The sequence below is a fragment of the Protobothrops mucrosquamatus genome, unplaced genomic scaffold, assembly GCF_001527695.2.
Source record: "Protobothrops mucrosquamatus isolate PMUCROS unplaced genomic scaffold, P.Mucros_1.0 scaffold368, whole genome shotgun sequence".
NCBI classification, from domain to species: domain Eukaryota; kingdom Metazoa; phylum Chordata; class Lepidosauria; order Squamata; family Viperidae; genus Protobothrops; species Protobothrops mucrosquamatus.
The window spans coordinates 70,729-90,743 of NW_015386702.1; the positions used below are offsets into that span (position 1 = coordinate 70,729).

A 20,015-nucleotide genomic window follows, 5' to 3' on the forward strand; every position below is an offset into this window, starting at 1 on the left:
TTCATGCTGTCATCACTTCAGGCATGCTGCTCAGTCCGGAGGCCAGACTTCAGCATCCGGTTCAGGAGTCAGGCGGAGGTACGATGGCAGCTTCTTCATCTTACCCCAGGCTGAGTAAGTTCTTCCTCTCCCCTTCCTGTTAAAAATGTTGTTTTTATGAGGTAGGTTTGTTTAGGCAGCTGGAACGACATATTAAGCAGTTCATGAAGAATTTACAAAACTAACTGAAGGAAACTTTACTCTCTTGGATTGCTTGTCCTCCTTCTCTGTTTCTACCTTGGCTTGAGCTTCTCTCTCTTGAAAGCCTAATAGTTAACTCCATTTGGTTTTGGTGTTATTGTAGGATTTTCTGGTGCACTTAGCTGAGTCAGAAAAAGTAAGAATGAGTGGCTTCTCTAGTGATTAATTTTGACTGCCACTTAGCCAAATATTTTTTCCTTAGCTGCATTGCCACAATGCATTTTACTCCAAAATAGAATAATTAGAAGTAATTAATTTTTTGTAGTCCTTGAAGGAAGTATAATGTATATATTACAGCATGTTGCGCAAGATGTCAGCTCTCTGATTAGGGTCCTACTATGGCCATAATAAATGCAAGTTGTCTAGTAGTTGAATTAACTACAGTGCCTCAGTATGGTTAGTATACAGGTAATATATAGGCCCTCGATGTATGACTACAATTGAGACAAAAATTATATTGCTAGGTGAAAAATTTGTTAAGTGAGTTTTGTCCCATTTTACAACTTTTCTTGCCACATCTTGCCACTGCAGTTGTTAAGTTAGTAACAGGGTTGTTAAGTAAATCTGGCTTCCCCATTGACTTTGTCAGAAAGTTGCAAAAGGGGATCACATGACCCCGGGACATTGCAACCGTCATAAATATGAACCAGTTGCCAAGCATCCAAATGTAAATCACATGACCATGGGAATGCTGCAACGGTCATAAGTGTGAAAAACTGTCATAAGTCCCTTTTTTCAGTGCTGTTGTAACTTCAAAGAGTCACTAAATGAACTGTTGTAAGTTGAGGACTATCTGTATTTACAAAACAGGTTTGACAGCTGCAGTTTTCTCCTGGCCAGTCTTGCCTAAGCCGGATCTGGTCTAGTTAGTGGGATGGGAGACCATCAGGGAATGCCAGAGGTGCAGACTAGACTGGGAAGACAAAACAATCCTAAAAGAATGTAATGGCAACCCATTTTTGTACTGTTGCCAAGAAAACTATGAGGACATATCACTGAAGTTATTAAATTAACTGAATTTGAATTAAAGGTGTCTTTATTTTTACAGATATGTTTGGCACTAGTAACATTTCATTTTATATTTTCATCTACATAATATTTTGTTTCAGTTTGCTTCCTGAATCACTTTTCCTTTTACACTTATTGTGCCGTTTTGTCAATCCTTGTGGATTGTGGTGACATCAAATGGTACTTGATAAATAAATAAGCAAACAGGCATTTGCAAATACTATATCAGAAATAATTCTAGAGAAAGTGATCGTTTCTCCCTTTTGTTTTAAAGAGTGCTGGATCCTGTAGTGTTGGTGATCAAGGAAGGAGATGAAACAGCACTGCAGAACATGATACAGACAGGAAAAAACCTTGCACAGCCTAACAAAGATGGATGGTTGCCACTCCATGAAGCTGCTTATTATGGACAAGAGGGCTGCTTGAAACTGCTGCATAGATGCAAGTATCAGGAAAGGGGCTGATTGCAGAGAGGATGAAAGACAAAGTCATTTTATTATATAAAGTAACCAATTAGGTTGCATTATGACATAGAAGAGTAGCTTGTATGTGCAACCTGTTTTTACACATGCAAATTTTATTTAAACGGTTCCCCCAAATTTGAACATAATGAGTTTGTTATCTGCAAATAACAATGAAAACAAGTTTTCATAGTTTCATTATTTATTTTTTACTTAGAAACCCATATGGTTACTTATCTTATACAACATAATCCTGGGTAGTTCACAATAATGTTAAATAAAAACAGAACAAATAAATGACTATCCCATGACAGTCATCTGTCTGTCTGACTGTCTTTAAAATAACTATAATTTCTTCCATGTTTTCATGGCATTTATTGAAGGATTTGTGTGCAAGCATCTTTGATTCAAACCCAGCTTAGTTAATAATTTTAAAAGTCTGTAATACTTTTTCATAAGAAAGCTGTGGACTTAGTACATGAAAATCTTATCTGTTATACCATTATACTGATATAAGACAGGATGATGACAATGATGATGATGATGATGATGATGATGAACTCAGGCAGCGGGACTTTCCAAAGCTATTCTACAATGATAATATCTTCCTACAAAAGCAAATCAATACAACACATAACAATTAAGTCCCAAAGATGTTAAAGTATCAGTATATGCTATCTATTAAAGTAGTTTACTATCTCATACAGGTTCTAATAGTAATTGCCATGGGTGAGCTTTTAGCCTTGATCAGTCAGGTGTATTAGATTACAACATTATTTATCTGCTTGGCTATGCTGCCAAGAACAGAGCTGTAGTTCAATATATCTGGAGTACATCAGTTTGGAGAAGGCTAAATAATACTCACTATTAATATTATATCTAGATGCACCGTATGCTTTGTTTAATGTGGTTCCATGTTTTCTCAATAGCTTTCCCTGGGACAATTGATCAACGTACACTTCAGGAAGAAACAGCACTCTATTTAGCAACAAACAGAGGGAATATTGATTGCATGCATTCATTGCTCCAGGCTGGAGCAGAACCTGATATTGCAAACAAAGCTAGGGAAACCCCACTTTATAAAGGTATGTAACTTCATTCATGTTCGGTTTTGAGCTAGAATGTCCTGGTGTCTTTAGGCTTGGAAATGTTCATAAAATGTTCATGAAGTGTCTTGAAAGCAGGATATGCCAGAGAAATAAAGCGATTCCCATCCTTCGTCCCTCCAATATTCCCCCAACATGCTCTTGAAATTTCAATTTCTGGTTCTTACCTTTCTGGTTATAAAATTGTTTTCGGCCTAAGAAATACATTTGTTCCATTTTAAAAAAACAAATTCATGGATTTCAAATTATCTTTTTCCCTAAATCTCCCCAGAGAAATAAATGGAAGGTATGTTTGTATGTACAGCCCGTGCTGTAGCTGTGTATAATTAATCAAATAAATGCTCTCAACATGCAGATTTTCTTTCTTTTGACATGACAGCCTGTGAACGGAAAAATCCTGAAGCTGTGCAGATGCTATTGCAGTACAATGCTGATGTGAACCATCGCTGCAATCGTGGATGGACGGCTCTTCATGAAGCTGTTGCTCGAAATGATTTAGAAATAATAGAACTTTTAATTCAAGGAGGTGCCAAGATTGAATCTGCAAACTGTTATGGAATTACCTCTTTATTTGTAGCAGCTGAAAGTGGCCACTTAGAAGCCTTGAGATACCTGGCGAAATGTGGTAAGTACCAAATGCAGGAAGCCACAATCGAACCGTTGAGGGAATGGTTGTGGTCTGCACATGATTCATTCATTTTTCATTTGTGCTTTTCTTTAATTGCCTATGCTTTGTTATTGGTTTTGTTTGAACATTCTTTCAGTAAAAGCTTGTTGAAATGCTTACCTCAGAATATTTATGTTTATCTTTATTAATAAACTGTATTTCCACAAATAAGAGTATTTATTTAAAACATTCATATCTTATAATCAACTCTGGATAGTCCCACTCAGTCATCTAGCAAAGAAAGACTCCTGGGCATTTGTTTTGCCAAGAAAATACTTTACTGAAGCTTAAATGGTTACAGAAGTAGTGTAAGCTGAATCTGAGGTTTTCCCATGCAAACAACACAAAGGAAACTTCCCTCTACCCCCCCCCCCATCCCCGGCCATCCTCCAGTTATCTGCAAGTATCCAATCAGGTGCTTGTATATTGTTCAGGAAACAGGTGCTTAGTTTGCAGTTCTGCATATTGGTACTTGACTGTGGCTGGCTGGAGTTTCTCACATGACTCAGCTGGGCTTCCATCCCCTCCTTTCCTTACATTCCAATCTTTCCCTTCCCTTCCCCCCACCCCCCATTGCTAATGTCAGGCTGTCAGTTCATGAAACTTGGATAGGTGAGATGCAGCCATGACAATAGCTCCCAATCAAATATTTTGCAAAAAAAATTGCAAACCAGATTAGTCACATTTCATTTTTTTATTAGTTTATCAAAATGTAAAATACAAAGAAAAATGAAAGTAAGGGGAAAGTAAGGGAGGAAAAAGGGAAGAGGAAAAAGTGTAGGGGAAAAGCAGAAAAAGAAAGAAAAGCATTGACTTCTGATTCTTTTTAGCACAGTAGAATAAGTCAATAACATACAGGTTTTGCTTTTACATAATAATATATACTGGCCATTTCTATAACAACAAATCTAGTTAATCAGCAAAAACGAAAGTCTAAGTTTCATTTTTTTCCCACCTCAAGCATGAAGTCCCACCTCAAGCATGAAGTTCCAAGTAGAAACAAAACTGTATTTTTTTCCTTAATTAAAGCAGCCAGTTTAGCCATCTCTGATAACTCCAGCAGGTTTTGCAGTTCAGTCATCCATTGTGGGAATTAAAATATATTTCCATTTTTTGCATAGAGCATACTTGCTGCTGTCAACAAACCAGATTAATCATTTTGACTCTGTGTTATCTCAGTTTATAAAGAACTGGGAAATGTTAAGGCTCAGAGTCACCTCCAGATTTTGAGTGTATAATATTGATTCCTATCATCAATTTTGCCAAGAATTTAAAAATGAATGTGGGTTTTTTTACCCACAGAATAGTAAGGAAATGAATTGCCATTCTAAATCATTGTATATATTTTAAATATATGTGAAAGAACTATATTGCATTCCTTAATAATTTTTGCAAGTTTTCATTTACTTATTTATATTTATTATTTTTACAAATAACTCAAGGTGATGAAGTTATCCTTCCTTCTATTTTACCCACAACGACAACCCTATGAGGTAGGCTGAGAGAAGTGATTGGCCCTAGATCACCCAGCTGCCTTTCATGCCTAAGGCAGGACTAAAACTCACAGTCTCCAGCTTTCTAGTCAGGTGCCTTAACCATTAGATCAAACTGGCTCTTTCAGAAAATGTTGAGACTTTGCCACTTTGTTTCAGTATTTAATTATATAGGGTTTTTTTTTCCAAAAATTTTTATTATTTTTTCATCATAAAAAACAATCATAATCCAATAAACAAAATAAAAGATAAAATCCCCCACCCCACCCCGGACTTCCCAAACCTAGTCCCAGGATAATATTCATATATGAGTAAACAAATACTAATATCTCTAACTCCACAAAATATTAATTATATAGTTTTACATTCAATTTTTTTAGTTTTATTAAATTCAGATTTTAAAATGTAAAATGTATAGTGTACACTTAAATATTTATATTTACTATTATTTCATTTATAAATAGGAACAGAAACAACAATAGAAATATCAAGAAATATCATTACACCTGTGTAGTATTCCAAGTTTTAAAGGCTCTCTGAGAATCCTAAAATAATTTTATTCACCTTGTAAATGTGCAACATTTGCATAAATTGAATATTCATTTTTTTTCTTATTGAAAAATCTAGTGTTGGGCTTTGTAATTGAGTTTCTAGTTACAGGTTTGTTAAGTCTGCCAAATATAACAGAGTTTTCTGTTGTTTGCTTGGCAGAGATTTGTGCAGCTGAATTTTAGGCATGTTTATTTAAATGAAACCACCACCCTATTCAAATAGGTTTATTCTCAAAGTGTGTATGTTTCTCTCTCTCTCTCTCTCTCTCTCTCTCTCTCTCTCTCTCTCTCTCTCTCTCTCTCTCTCTCTCTGTTTTTGTGTGTGTGTGTGTGAAAGAGAGAGAGAGAAAGATTTCAAGGCATTGAGATCAAACAGCAGACTAACATATTCATTTCTTTAGAGTATTTTGTTGTCACCTTTGCAAAAATGATTAAGCTGGTACCAAAGCATTCAAAAGTAATAATTTGTGAGATGAAACATCAAAAAAGTGAAATCCATTAAAATAGCATCCCAACTACTATATAACTTTAAAAAGTAGAGTTTAAAACATGACAATTGTTTTAAGTATTCAGAGTCAAAGGGCATGTTTTTCAATAAAAATCTTATTACTATCTTTTTAGTAAGAAATAGTAACATCCTAGTTTCAATGAAGCATTAATTATTTCTTTTAATTATGGGATTAGGAAGTTATGGGCTTAATTAAAAAGAGTAGCATTCGGCCCAAGAGTTCCTTTCAATCTACTAGCTAGAAAAAAAACTGGACAGTTTCCAGGACTACATCCTCTTTATCTAATCTAATATTAACCAAATTAAGTCTCAACCAAGTAACTTTATCTGCAAAGAACAAAACTGTCCCAGTCATTTTTTGTCTCCATCTCCCCCACACTTGGCCCAGTCATTCCATTGGCCTCATGGGGATACTCCTAGAAAAAGGACTTCTTGAAACCCTACTCAAAAGAGATCATGCAACCACACCATCTCTTTTGTCGTAACTGATTTTTCTGCTAAGTTGAAAAAAGAAGATAAACAGCTGGAAAATACAAGTAGATTATGCTTTACAGTGTGAATTTATTTATTCTGTGTGCATTGAATCAAATTATTGCATGATTTCCACCACTTCACAAGCATAAAGCAGTTGATGGAAATCTTTATGTTTTCATTGGACTAGAAAAGGGATACTGGTAAAGAACTATGTGCTGTTATAAATTCCAGCTCTGTTGAGATTATGCTTTACACCTCTTTCATTCCCAGGTGCTGATATCAATACCCAAGCTAGTGATAAAGCTTCAGCTCTCTATGAAGCTTCTAAAAATGGACATGAGAAGATTGTGGAATTTCTCTTGACTCAAGGTGCTGATGCTAACAAAACCAATAAGGATGGGTTCTTACCAATTCACATGGCCTCCAAAAAAGGCTATTATGAGTAAGTTGCTTCTTTATTTTTCAGTATGGTGATCAGTTTAAACATATGAAGATTCATTGTGCATAAACTGTAGGTTAAAATAAAAAATCCAGTTATCTTCACCTCAGCAGCTGACACAAAAAAAATCATCTAAATAAAAATTAATTAGGATGTCACAGATCATATACAATTTAGAATGCCCAAAGATATTCAAGTTTATATTTTGAATATATATATATATATATATATATATATATATATATATATATATATATATATATATATATATATATATATATATATATATATATATATATATATATATATATATATATATATATCTTTCTCTATCCCATATATGCACTTTTATGAATGAAATTGTGGCTGAAGAGTTATTATGGTTATTTATTGTGAATTAGTAATATAAAAAATAAAGGCAAGAAAAGCTTCTGTTTCCAAGGTTTTTAAAAGCTAAAGTTTCCTTGTGAAGGTACAAGACAAGGAACAGAAAGAAGTCATACTAACAAAAGATGAACCAGTGTAATTGCCTTGACTTTCTAACCATTCATAATATCTTCCTATCTTTTCAATTAATGCACTCCGCATACCAGTAAATCTGATGTTCTTGAAGAACAACACTGATTTTTGCAGTTCACATACTGAAAACATCTACTCACACCTACTCTTCACCACAGTCATGTTCATGCAATCCAAGGAGAATGAACAGGGAGAAAATCTATTTTTTCCCTAATACCCTACATAAGTGGGGAGATGTACTTGTACTTTTCACATATCAACAAACCACTCCCATCATTCCTAAGTACTGACTATGCTGCGGACAGAAATTCACATCCACAGGTAATGTACCCCTGCCAGAGGAGAATTGTTTAAAAATCCTGTTGTCTCTTTAAGAAAAGCAAGTGCAAGATGCAAGGGCTGGGAAACTAAAGAGCAGGGACTTGGAAATGAGGCTGGAACTGTGTTCTGTACTTTTATTCAACAAAATGATGTTACTATTTGAAGCAACTAAAGTCTGTGCAATTCTTTGCAGGCTACTGTATAAACACTGAATAAACCCTAATATATTTTGTCAATAACTTGTGTATGAAAATATGATGTGTGTGTGTGTGTGTATGTGTGTGTGAGAGAGAGAGAGAGAGGGAGAGAGGGAGGGAGGGAGGGAGGGAGGGANTCTTTTGAGCGCTCCCGACTCTATGAGGACAGGCGCACCAGTATCCTGTATTTTGCAGTCTTCAACAACAACGTATATGCCACTGAGCTGCTGCTTGAGGCTGGAGCTGATCCCAATGTTGACCTTATCAATCCATTGCTCATCTCCATCCGCCATGGCTGTTTGAAGACAATGAAACTGCTTCTTGATTATGGAGCTAACATTAATGCCTACGTTGCCTCTCACCCTACAACTTTCCCTGCTACTGTAATGTTTTCAATGAAGTATCTTGCTCTGCTGAAATTTGTGATGGATATGGGCTGTGATGCCGACTCTTGCTTTACGTGTTGTTATGGGTGTGGCCCACATCCTCCTATTGATATTAGGAGGGACAGGTATAGTGATCCTGCAGTGAATAACAATAACAAAATTGTACAGGTAAATTTATTTTTATTATCTCAACTTTTCTATGACATTTAGAGAAATACATGGGAAAGCTAGCTCATAGGTAAGCAACGTATTTTTTCTTAGAATACTTACAAATTTAAATTCTGGTTTCTCCAGTTTAAACAACATCAACCCATCTTATTATCTAGCCCATAGAAATTCAGGGTACTTTGCCTTTGGCAATGTCATCCAGCCTCCAGAAATCAAATTTCTTATTAGCTGCTGGACAGCTGAATTAATCACAACTTTAATATTAAGTTACTTTATGTGAGATGGGCAGCTATATACATACATACATACATACATACATACATACATACATACATACATACATACAGACAGACAGACAGACAGACAGACAGACAGACAGACAGACAGACAGACAGACAGACAGACAGACAGACAGACAGACACATAGATGAGGACAACAGGAAGAATAGCATTTGCGTAATAAAGGTTTGAGGTCTTCTGTATTTTGTGTTTCCACGTTTCTCTTTATGCATATCCCATCTCCTACAAACAAGGTTTTGTTTAGCAGAGAAAATAGCAGTTGCTATTCATCCCAGATACTCTAGTCCAGAAGATTATGATTAAAAAAAAATTAGAGGGTTACTCTCCATTTTCATGTGGCAGATAGATAAACTTAATATAGTCTCCATAATAAAAATTATCAACTTAACTCAGTAATATCTGTGTGTATTTCACACAGAGCAAAATCAGTAAAAAAAACCCAGTCAATTATCACTGCTAGGTACCCAGCATATTAATAACATTTTGTTAGTTTAGAAATAGGTATTTTTGTATTGACACATAGTTAGTTGTTTTATTATTTTTCATCTTTAAGTCTTGTTTTTTCCCCCTGTAAATTCTGGGATTCCTCTAAGTCTTATGATACCTAATGTCTAATTTGGTAGAAATTTTGATACAAAAAGTTAAAGAATAAACATGTTTGTACACTATATTTAGTAAATAGGATGTGACTTTTACTGATATTTTATTTGCCACTAGAGGGCATTTAAATTACTTTATAGAAAGTAACAATTTTTTTCAGTAACATGTTTTTGCATTATTGTTCTCCTTTAAGCTAATAATATTCGACACATCTACAAAATATTTATTTTCCTTTCAGTACAAACTGGTTGAATTATTAATATGGAAACAATAGTTTCTTTCTCTGGGTGATGCTGGCATGTTGGAAAGCATATCATATTGATATATGAACAGTCATATTGAACAAAAAATGATCCTTTATAGTCTTGCATTAGATGCTGTTATGCACGCATATAATACATAGCTAAAATAATATACAATTCAGCAAAAAATAAATACTGCTTAATATTTTGGCAGTGATTTACTTTCCAAACTTGTTTCAATTTAGTTTCTGAATGTTTCATTACCAGACTAAGTGACATCATCAGCATGATTTTCTTGTCCCATTTTCCTTAACTTAAAAATGTCTTGTGTGCCAATGTGGTCAGTTGGTCATCTGATTGGTTTTTTGTTTGGAGCTATATTTAAATTCTGAGCAGCTGGTTGGTTCTCTTGTTGATTGGTAGTTCGAATGGTCTAGTTTATTACACATTCATATGCTGGATCTAGATCAATATGTTTGTTAACTGCTCCTTTGGTAGAATACCAGACTTCAATAAATTCATGTGTAGAAAAAGAACTGTAACCATCTGCAAGAGCCCAATAAGGACTATATCTTAATTATGATCTATAGTGCTCCAGAGCAAGATAGCAGAATTCCCGAATGGGACAACCATTGCGCCAACTTACCATGGGAGCCCTAGGACAACTTGCTGCAGAACAATTGCACATGGGACAACTCAACACGATAAATAGTATCTGCCACTGTTTTTTCAATATTATTTCCGTTGACAAAAATGGAAATAACATAGAACAGGGGTCTTCAAACTTGGCTCTTTTATGACTTGTAGACTTCAACTCCCAGAATTCCTTAGCCAGCATGCCTGGCTGAGGAATTCTGGGAGTTGAAGTCCACAAGTCATAAAAGGGCCAAGTTTGAAGACCCTTGACATAGAAGAAACAATGGTGGATAATATTTATCACACTGAGTTATCCCATGTGGATTGTCCCATAGTAAGTTGGCCATGGCGAGATGACCGTGGAGAATTGGCCTAGACTGACAGAATTTTGTATTAAATAGCTTCCAGATTGCAGGCAGTCTTATTTTTGAATGCCAAGTATAAACTTTCCTTCCCATATATAATAAACAATAGATGGATTTTTATGCAGAAAAGAATCCAAAACACACTTTCCAATCCTAAATGGTAACATTAAATATTCTGTTTTTTCCATTTCCTTTTGTGTATCTATCTTGGTGTTCCTATGTTGATTTATATAGGAATCAATAGATTTTAGCTTTTCCTGCAGAATGGTCATCTATGCTGTAGCATTTCCTCTTCTGAATTTTTTTTAAAAATCTCCCACCTTTCTGTTGTGATGAAATAAATCATTAATTAATGCTATTTTTTCCAAAATAATAATAAAGAAATTACTTTCAAGGACAATAAACAGGCTATAAATATGAATTCAGACACATACTGTATCATATTAATAAAGATAAACACTTCTTTGATTCATCTTGATTTAGTTACAAATATATTTCATTCCAATTTCTTTTTAAAAAAGGTATAAATATATTAAGGAATACACATAGCCTGAAATTCTTTCATTTGGAATGTCAATCCAAAAAACATATTTTTCACTGGATCCATTCAACTAAACCATTCTGAACATTTTGGAGAAAAACAAAAGTGTGTATCTAGATTTAGACACAATTAGTGCACATTTACACTGAGGTTAGAAGAGCCTAGTATTATCATGCCCCTGAGACCCATCTGGCCCTGATTCAGTCAGCAGTCTAGAAAGTCTTACAAACATGGCTGTTTCTGGGCATGAGGATTAGGAAGTTTAAGGTGGCCAGTGAGATGGAAATTGTTATAGTGCTCATTGTTGCCATTGGTGCCATTCTGTGTATATATTCTCTGTATTTTTATATTTATCATTATTGGCTTCTGGGGGTATTGTTCTTGTTTTGTTTCTATTGGGTTTTAGTTTGATTAGCTACCCAAAGTTGCTCTTGCAAGATGGGCAGCCATAGAAATTGATTAAATAAATAAATGTTTACATTTTTAAACTTTTTTAAATGTGTAACATAGTAGAAATGAGGTAATCCCTCATTTGACATAAGACAACAAATGCTAATACAAATTCCCTTCTCACCCCTATGAGTGATATATGTCTTTCTCAATCTCTGTCCTTCAACTGAGACTGTCAGTTTGAGGATTGTGTGCAGCTTCGTAGCTGGTCCTAACACTACTGGGATCTGTTGGAGCCACTCTCCCAGCTTAGGAGGCACAGCCTGAGAGGTCCAACAACCATTGAAATCGCTTTGGCCTTTACTTTCCACATCCTCTCTAGTTCCTCCTTTAGCCCCTTCTCCTAGGAGTATATAAATTCTACATTAGAATTTAATTCATTGAAGCTACTAGCATATATCTTGAGAAAATAAATTGTATCTGTGAAATAATTACACTTGAAACTGTTCTATACTGTTATGTCTTGTATTTTCTTAAGCCTTTTGGATTATTTACAGCATTGATTTTATATAATTTATTCTTCCCCACCCACCCCAGTTTTGTGAAATGGTTTCAGCCCCAGAGATGAGTCGTTGGGCAGGCCCTATTATAGATGTTCTTTTGGATTATGTGGGCAATGTGCAACTTTGTTCCCGGTTGAAGGAACACATTGACAGTTATGAAGATTGGTCCAACATTAAAATCAAAGCAGGTTAGTTACGATATGAGCTTGCACTTCTATTATTCAAGAATCAAATACACCAGTAATATTTTGTAATGCAACTGTTACTACTAAATGCAATGACACTCTTACATGCGAATAAGGGCCAACTTATGAAAGTTTCTATATAGGAAAAAAATATTCAAGCAATGTTGAGTGTTAGCTCAATGACTCACAAGAACACCATTATATAAGTTATAGTCTGATTGTCAGAAGATACCACCTAATGATTACTTGTTCAAATTACTTTATTAAAATATGTGTATGGGTGTTTCATCAGTGGATGTTTTTAAGAAAAGATTGGACAACCATTTGTCTGAAATGGTGCACGGTCTTCTGCTTGAGCATGGAGTTGGACCAGAAGACCTCCAAGGTCCCTTCCAACTCTGCTATTCTGTTAATCTGTTGTTCTGTTAAGTCCTGAATATTATCTTACTAAATTGAGATATGCACACATTTTAACCATTCATATTTAGTTATTTTATTTAAAAAGTCCCTAGTTTTTTAAAGTATGTTTGTGGTACAGTACCTTTGAAATATATACTCAAGTTTTTATGAAAAAAATGTTAGCTCGTAGAGAACTATTTTAGGCCAAAAGTAGTATAAATATAACATGCTACTTGCTTGCTTACTTGTTTACTTATATACCTGACAATATTGTTTCATTTCCAGAGCCACCAAGGCCACTTGCACACCTTTGTCGAATCAAAATTCGAATTGTGATTGGAAAAAACCGTCTTTCACTTATTGAGACTCTACCTCTGCCAAGAAGACTAATTCGTTATTTACAATATGATTTTACCCAGTGATCTCAGGTGAACCTGACATTCAAATATTATATGGAGTGATAATCATGTGTATTATAGGGCGAGCTGTCATGATGGAAACAGATTGTTATGATGGAACAGAAAACTTGTTTTGGTATGTAAGAAGAAAAAATAAGGATTCCTGCAAGTTAAATCTCGGAACAAATGCAACAGCATTTAGAGTATGGGAAAGAGCTGAAAAAAATGAGAATAAAGCAGTCAGCAAATAGTGAAGGGGATATTATGCTATCTTGCAAGGAAAAACACTCTCAGTAGCTCAACATTTAGTACAACCCTTTACAAAATGCAGGCAGAGTAAAATGTAGATTGTATTCTACCAATAAATATCCAGGTGATCTGCATGTCACCAAGAACTTCCAATTCTCACTGGTTTAACAATGATGACAGAAAACCTTTTTCCTCCTTAATTAAACTGTTAAATAAATGTTTAAAAGCTTGGAAGAAAATAGGAGGTTCTTATGATGTGAAAGAACATATGCACAACCTCCAGTTCTACTACCAAAAAGAAATTCCTGATCTGGGCATGTGTCCAGTAGTTCTAAATCTGCCTTCTTGAGCTGTTACTTTGTACTTGATTCTGGTTGACGGACCTCACAGTTCTAGTGAAAAATAAACATGCATATTGTAAGCCTAAATTATTCATAACAAGATATAAGGAGGAGGTAGCAAAAGTTATCTCTCTCCATATAGGTAAATGCAATGAATTATGCAGACGATCACACTATAATCATTCATAGTGACATCAATCAGGTTTTTTTTCGTTTGCAGCAATTATAAATCTTGCTGCCAACTGTATAATATGCTGGATTTTGTGTCTGTTGACATATCTGATCATTGTGTTAACAGGCATTAGCAGGTTTACTCATTCATATGGATAACAAATGTATTTTGTCAATAGTCATGTAGCAAAACCATCTTGATTCAATGCAAAGATTAAAAGAAGCCCAATAATTGTTAAATCAGAATAACATTTCAGTTTTGGGGTTGTATTTTATTTTACTTCAGTTTGCTGAATTTACCCAATGTTTGGCTGTTCTATTCTACATCACTATAGTTTCATGTTTTCCCATATAGTTTAACATTTAGCCTTTTATTCTTATTTAGAAAAACATTTAACATTACTTTCTTGTTCCTGGTTAAGCAATTTTGCAAATACTGGACTTGAAGAAATGAAAGATATCGAAGAATTTAACTTACAGGAAATAAGAACACAACATTTAACTCAGATGTATAGATCTGTATAATATTTTATAGATATATGTACATACATTAGTTATGAGGATTAATGTCACTGAAACCCATGGTATTTAACACTGTTTTAACAGCTTTGAAGGGGAGAATAGATTCAAATCCTGTGTTGCTTCAGAAAGACTTCAGAAGAAAATTCTTGATCTGCTATTGATGAAAAACAATAATAGTGAATTGCATCATTGCAAAACCACTAGGTTAATTTCAGAATAAATAATTTAGCTTAACAGGGTTATGAATTGAGAACCCTATTGCTTAATTAGATTATGTCTAATTGGCTTTCATTAGAATAGTTGTAATGACCAATATGTAAGCAATGACTTAGCAGCACTATGGTGTTTTTTTAAATGAAACTCTGATTTGGTGTCATTGTATACTTTTAGGGAAATAATTTAGTGGCATTAAGTTATTAGAAGAAAAATTTATCCTCATGGATGTTATATTGTAGATATCTTAACTTACATCCTCTTAACAATTAATACTTCCATGAGAAAGGATTCATCTTTCTAATTCAGATCATCTATATGGGTCCCTGAAGTATATATAAAAAGTGCTTCAATTGGTATAATTCATGTTTGCTTCATAAATATGATAACTAAGAAGCTTAATGATACTGCATCTAAATTAATTCAAACAGATTTAAGCTAAGTTCATTATATGCATTTCAAGAGTGCTTTGCAGAAATATCTGAAATAAACTGTAGGACATCATGGAGATATAACTGGCTTAATATTCACAATATTGCAGTTCCATGATTAACTTTTACATATATATATATTGAATCACTTTAATATGACATTTTTGAGGATAGCACCAATTCATAAAAATATACAAGCTGAAAAATCTAGTTGATTCATTCTTTTTAGGGATATGTTCACATATTACATATCCAAGAAGCATTAAAAAGGCTTCCTAGTTTTTCTCATTATACATACAGAGATAAATTGTCAATTTGAATTCCTCACTCTCATAACCAGAATTAACTCCAATGGATGCCATAAAATGAGGAGGAAATTATCATTAAAAGTCCCTTTGAGAGTTGTCCTTTCACTTCATTATTTCTTGCTATTTAAAAAAAAATACTTTACATTTATTTGCACATTCTGCATGCTACCTCTCTTAATCACTCTTAATCCAGCAATACATAATTGCACAAAAAGATTTTCAAGAAATCTGCTGGGCTGGGTTTACAAAGGTGTATTAGCTGAGTAATGCCTTAACACTGGTTTAACATATGTAAAATAATATGAATTCTCTGCTCAATTTTCTATATACTGGCCTGCTCCAGGGCAATACAAGTATAATGGTGGATAAGCTTTCTACTGCTCCAGTGATTTTGTGATTTTTTTAAAAAGAATTCACCAATTTTATCAAATCTGTTCAAATTATATTGTTTTATACAAATACAAAATATTATTGTAAATCTTAAAGTTAAGAATATTTAGAACTTTAAAATAAGCTTCACAGTTCCATGCTTTATCTAACCGTGTTGAAGACAGAAAGAACCTGTTATTATGCTCTATATCATATACAAAGAACATTTTAAGATTTTTGTAAACTATTCTATTAACACGAGGGATAGCTATGACTTGGATGACTGAGAATCTCCATAGACATTTATTCTATTAACATTACCCTGTTTGATCTATTATTTTATAAATGTGTGTCTAAACTATATTACAATGTATTTTTGAGATTTTTGTTATGTTAACAATAGTTTTTTTTAATAAACTGGAGATCAGTCTGGGAGGGATCAGTGTGCCGATATTTTAAAAGCACTGTGTTTTAGGTGTTGTTGTTTGCATTAAATTTGACTAAAATTAATTGCACTGCATTTTTACTTTTAAGACATTTCTGAAAGGAGTATACACACTACATATATGTTAAATGAAATAAATATAGAAGGAGAGGGAGGGTCTAGATAATTCTGGCCTGTAAAATGTTTTAACACAATATAATCTATCAGACCCTTGCAATGGAAACTGCATTTCCAGGTACATTTGGCTACCATGTTTCTCTAACTCTAATTTATAAATATAAGTTCAATTTATTTGATATTGTGTAAATGTTATGTGTTCATAAAGTGTGACATGGGTTGTCTTCTCTAGTGATCTTATAAAACATTGTGCTCGCAGAACTGATTCTTCTATCACCGCGAGTAGGAAAGTTCCTTGAGTAAACAGGGACGTTGAAATAAGAACAGGTTTATATACATTCCTCTGCTCACTAATACTTGATGGACCAAATAATATTTCAGATGATGTAATAAATTTAAGCAGACATCAGATGCCAGAATCCCAACCAATGACATAGTATGGAACATGTCTCCTGAGATATCTCTTCCATTTTCCACACCCAACACAGAACATGGCACTGAAATATAAGCCTTCATAAGTTCTGTTTTTACCAGTATATATGCCCACGTTAAAAGCCTGAAAAAAGTGATCTTTTCCCCAGTTAATTAAAATGTCATTGTCTAGTGCCATAGTGTTATTTTCACTTATCACAAATGACCAAGAGAGACCGTTTAAACCATACATTTGCACAAAGGGCACAAAGAAAAATTTAAGAAATTAGTATCTTGACAATTGTTTTCATTTTAAATTTTTTTGAAGGCATATTATTTGATACATGTGCAGTCATAGAGGGAGACCATTGAAAGTATAAGTCTTTGCAAATAGAACAGCACAAACCTATGTAGGGGAGAATTTCTTGCAAACAGAACATCTAATGATGAAATGACTTGTTAAAACCATACCACAGCTGTTCTTATTCTATATAGTAAGTACAGCACATGGAGTATAATTTTTTTATACTTAGGTTTGAACTCATGAAATACACATGCACACTACAGCACTCCTCATTTAGTGACTGCCTCATATAGTGACTGTGGTTACAACAGTGATAAAAAGTAATTTTGCAATCAGTCCCCACGTTTATGAGCATCCTAGATCTATAAAGCACAGGAAGCTGAAGTAAAATCTTAAGGACAGTCACAATTTCAGTTAGCAATCTCTTTGCATACAGCCAAATTGCTAGTCCCTATTGTACTTGCTAAACAAGGACTAGTGGTGATGGCACAGTGGTTAGAATGCAGTACTGTAATTCGGCTGACTGCCAGCATTTTGACAGTTCGATTCTCACCGGCTCGATTCTCAGCCTTCCATCCTTCCAAGGTCAGTAAAATGAGGACCCAGGTTGTTGGGGGCAATATGCTGACTCTGTAAATCACAGGACTGGTCCTGTGGAGAGAGGTTTTTCTGCGGACCAGCAGGAGCGTGGTTTCATATGCTGCCTGCATCCCCCAGATGAGGCTTCGCTTTTTTGCATGGCCTGGTTTCTGTAATGCCACGGACCAGTAAAGCACTGTGAAGCACTATATAAGTCCAAGTGCTATTGCTACTGCTACCTATATATGCTCTGATTTATACTTGGTTTGCCGCAATCTGCAAAATGTAATAAACTAAAGTGTAGTTATTCTTAAATAGTTCCTTGAAAGAGTAAGAATAATTTCTTACGGATAAATCTAAACTTTTCAATTGCAACATCATATGGCATTATTCCAATGGGAAAACTCTGGAGTGTAGCAAATATACACAAGCATTAAAGAAATTAATCCTGACATAATCAAGTTGCTAAAAAAGAGAATTTTGAAAAGTTGAAACATTGGAAATTTATGCTGAGAAATAAACATGAAAAATAGGGATACTATATAAATGGTAGCTATTTTCCCTAAAAGTTATTCCATATTCATGAAATGAACAACTCAATTGGGGAAATAATCAGAATACAGATCACGCAGTGGTGGGATTCAGCCGGTTCGCACCACTTCAGCAGAACCGGTAGCTAATTTTTTGTTGCCCAGGCTCAGAATGGACTTCTGGAAGTGGCATTCACACAGAGAACCGGTTGCTCACATATTTGAATCCCACCACTGATATCAAGGTATTACATGCCTGCAACTCTTGTGCAATGGGGCTATTAAAATTACAAAAAAATGCTAGATCAAACCATAGGACATGTCTTTTTTATACTGAAGGCAACTGGGAGCCTCTGGGAAGGCCACCAGACATTGTACTAATGCCTATCAAAACAGTATTCAAATGCATCTTTTAACAAAATTATATAGATTCCCTTTAAAAATACCCTTTCAAAAAAAACAAAACCTCACTTTTGTAAGATATTTGTATTTCATCTGCTTCCAATATTCCCCAATCCAGTCCAATTTTAGTCAAGATCTGTTTCATATCATTGGATTTGCAGCTTAAACAAAGCTGTAACATGTAGTTGGAAATTCATTTATTAGTAGCTTAGTGTATTGGTCTCTTGCCAGTTCATGCAAATGCTATTTTCAAAAGAATGAGAATTATAATAGCAGCTGAATCACAAGTGAAATATCTGAAGTGTAAAGTAGCTTTCATAATAGCATTTATTCTGCTGCTTCCCTACTTCTCAAAGGTTAATTGTATGGCACAGTTTTATTGGTTCATCTAAAACTGCTTACTGTAACTGGTCTAGGAGTTCAGTCAGTACATTTCTAATATCTGCGTCTAAAGCACTTTGATTTAGAAATTAAGGAAATGAACCTGTTTTTTAAACATACAAATATTTTTTCATATTGACAGGAGTATCCATGTCGTAGAAAAAAAATCCCATATTGTTTATTCTGTACCACTAAAATGTATAAATAATAAAGTCGTGATCATCAGCCTTACTATAAATGATTGTTTCAAATACATGGGTTGAGAGTAGTGCAAGGCTTCTTGGTTTTAAATGACGAAATTTCAGAGAATCATTCAGTTAAAAAAAAACCAAGGACATTTTTGCTAACAGAACCTCCTATCCACAATTAACAACTGATGGGCTATAGATTAAAAACAATTGATGCATTTGAATGGGAATAAAACAATTCTCTCCTTTCTTCCTAAAAAGATGACATTTTTCCACCTGAAGACATTTAACAGTAGAGACTCAAAGGAAAAATTGTATGGGATTTATTTTTGTTTGTTGTAACAGTCTTAGTATTTACATGTCAAGGGGGAAAAACCACAGCATCCTTATTTACAGAAGTGTGTATTACATTTTCTTACATGACCTTTTTTAGCAATGCAGACAAGGCAAACCCCCTGCCCCTTGAATAATTTCATTACTCACAATTTGTTATTAATTCTTTCTTGCTAACTCAGGCAGGGAGATTCAATCACCAGACTAAAGTGTAGTTTATTTTTAATTTTATTAGTAGTATGCCACCCTTTTTATCCCGCCCTTCTTTCAAACAACTCAAGTGGTATACATTTCAAATCCCACACATGCATATTTTGCCTTCACAACATCTTTGCCAGGTAAATCAAGTTTGGAGATCATTGGCCCAAGGTCACCAAGAGAACATAGAAGGAGACCTGATAAATCAACACTGGGTTGATTCCAACACCCTTTCACGCTTTCCTTGCTTTTTGTATTCCCTGATGTATTTCCAGAGCAGGGGGACCTGAGATTAAAGAGCAGATCAGCTGTTTTTTTTTTCAAGCTCTGGAAGTAGCCTAAGGCACTGTTTCAAAATCAGCACTG

The 20,015-nt window shown here is 34.4% G+C and overlaps 1 protein-coding gene across 1 annotated transcript in view; it reads left to right on the forward strand.

The window, feature by feature from the left end:
* The window catches only part of ASB2 (ankyrin repeat and SOCS box containing 2), a 28,268-nt gene extending 11,997 nt beyond the window's left edge, over positions 1-16,271 (forward strand). Inside the window, exons 3-10 of the mRNA XM_015815698.2 lie at positions 22-114; positions 1,523-1,689; positions 2,639-2,794; positions 3,195-3,440; positions 6,779-6,950; positions 8,124-8,538; positions 12,210-12,363; positions 13,045-16,271. Coding sequence (XP_015671184.1) covers positions 22-114; positions 1,523-1,689; positions 2,639-2,794; positions 3,195-3,440; positions 6,779-6,950; positions 8,124-8,538; positions 12,210-12,363; positions 13,045-13,181 — 1,540 coding nt within the window. The 3' untranslated portion in view covers positions 13,182-16,271. The remainder of the gene's footprint in view (positions 1-21; positions 115-1,522; positions 1,690-2,638; positions 2,795-3,194; positions 3,441-6,778; positions 6,951-8,123; positions 8,539-12,209; positions 12,364-13,044) is intronic.
* Positions 16,272-20,015: the final 3,744 nt, after the last annotated feature.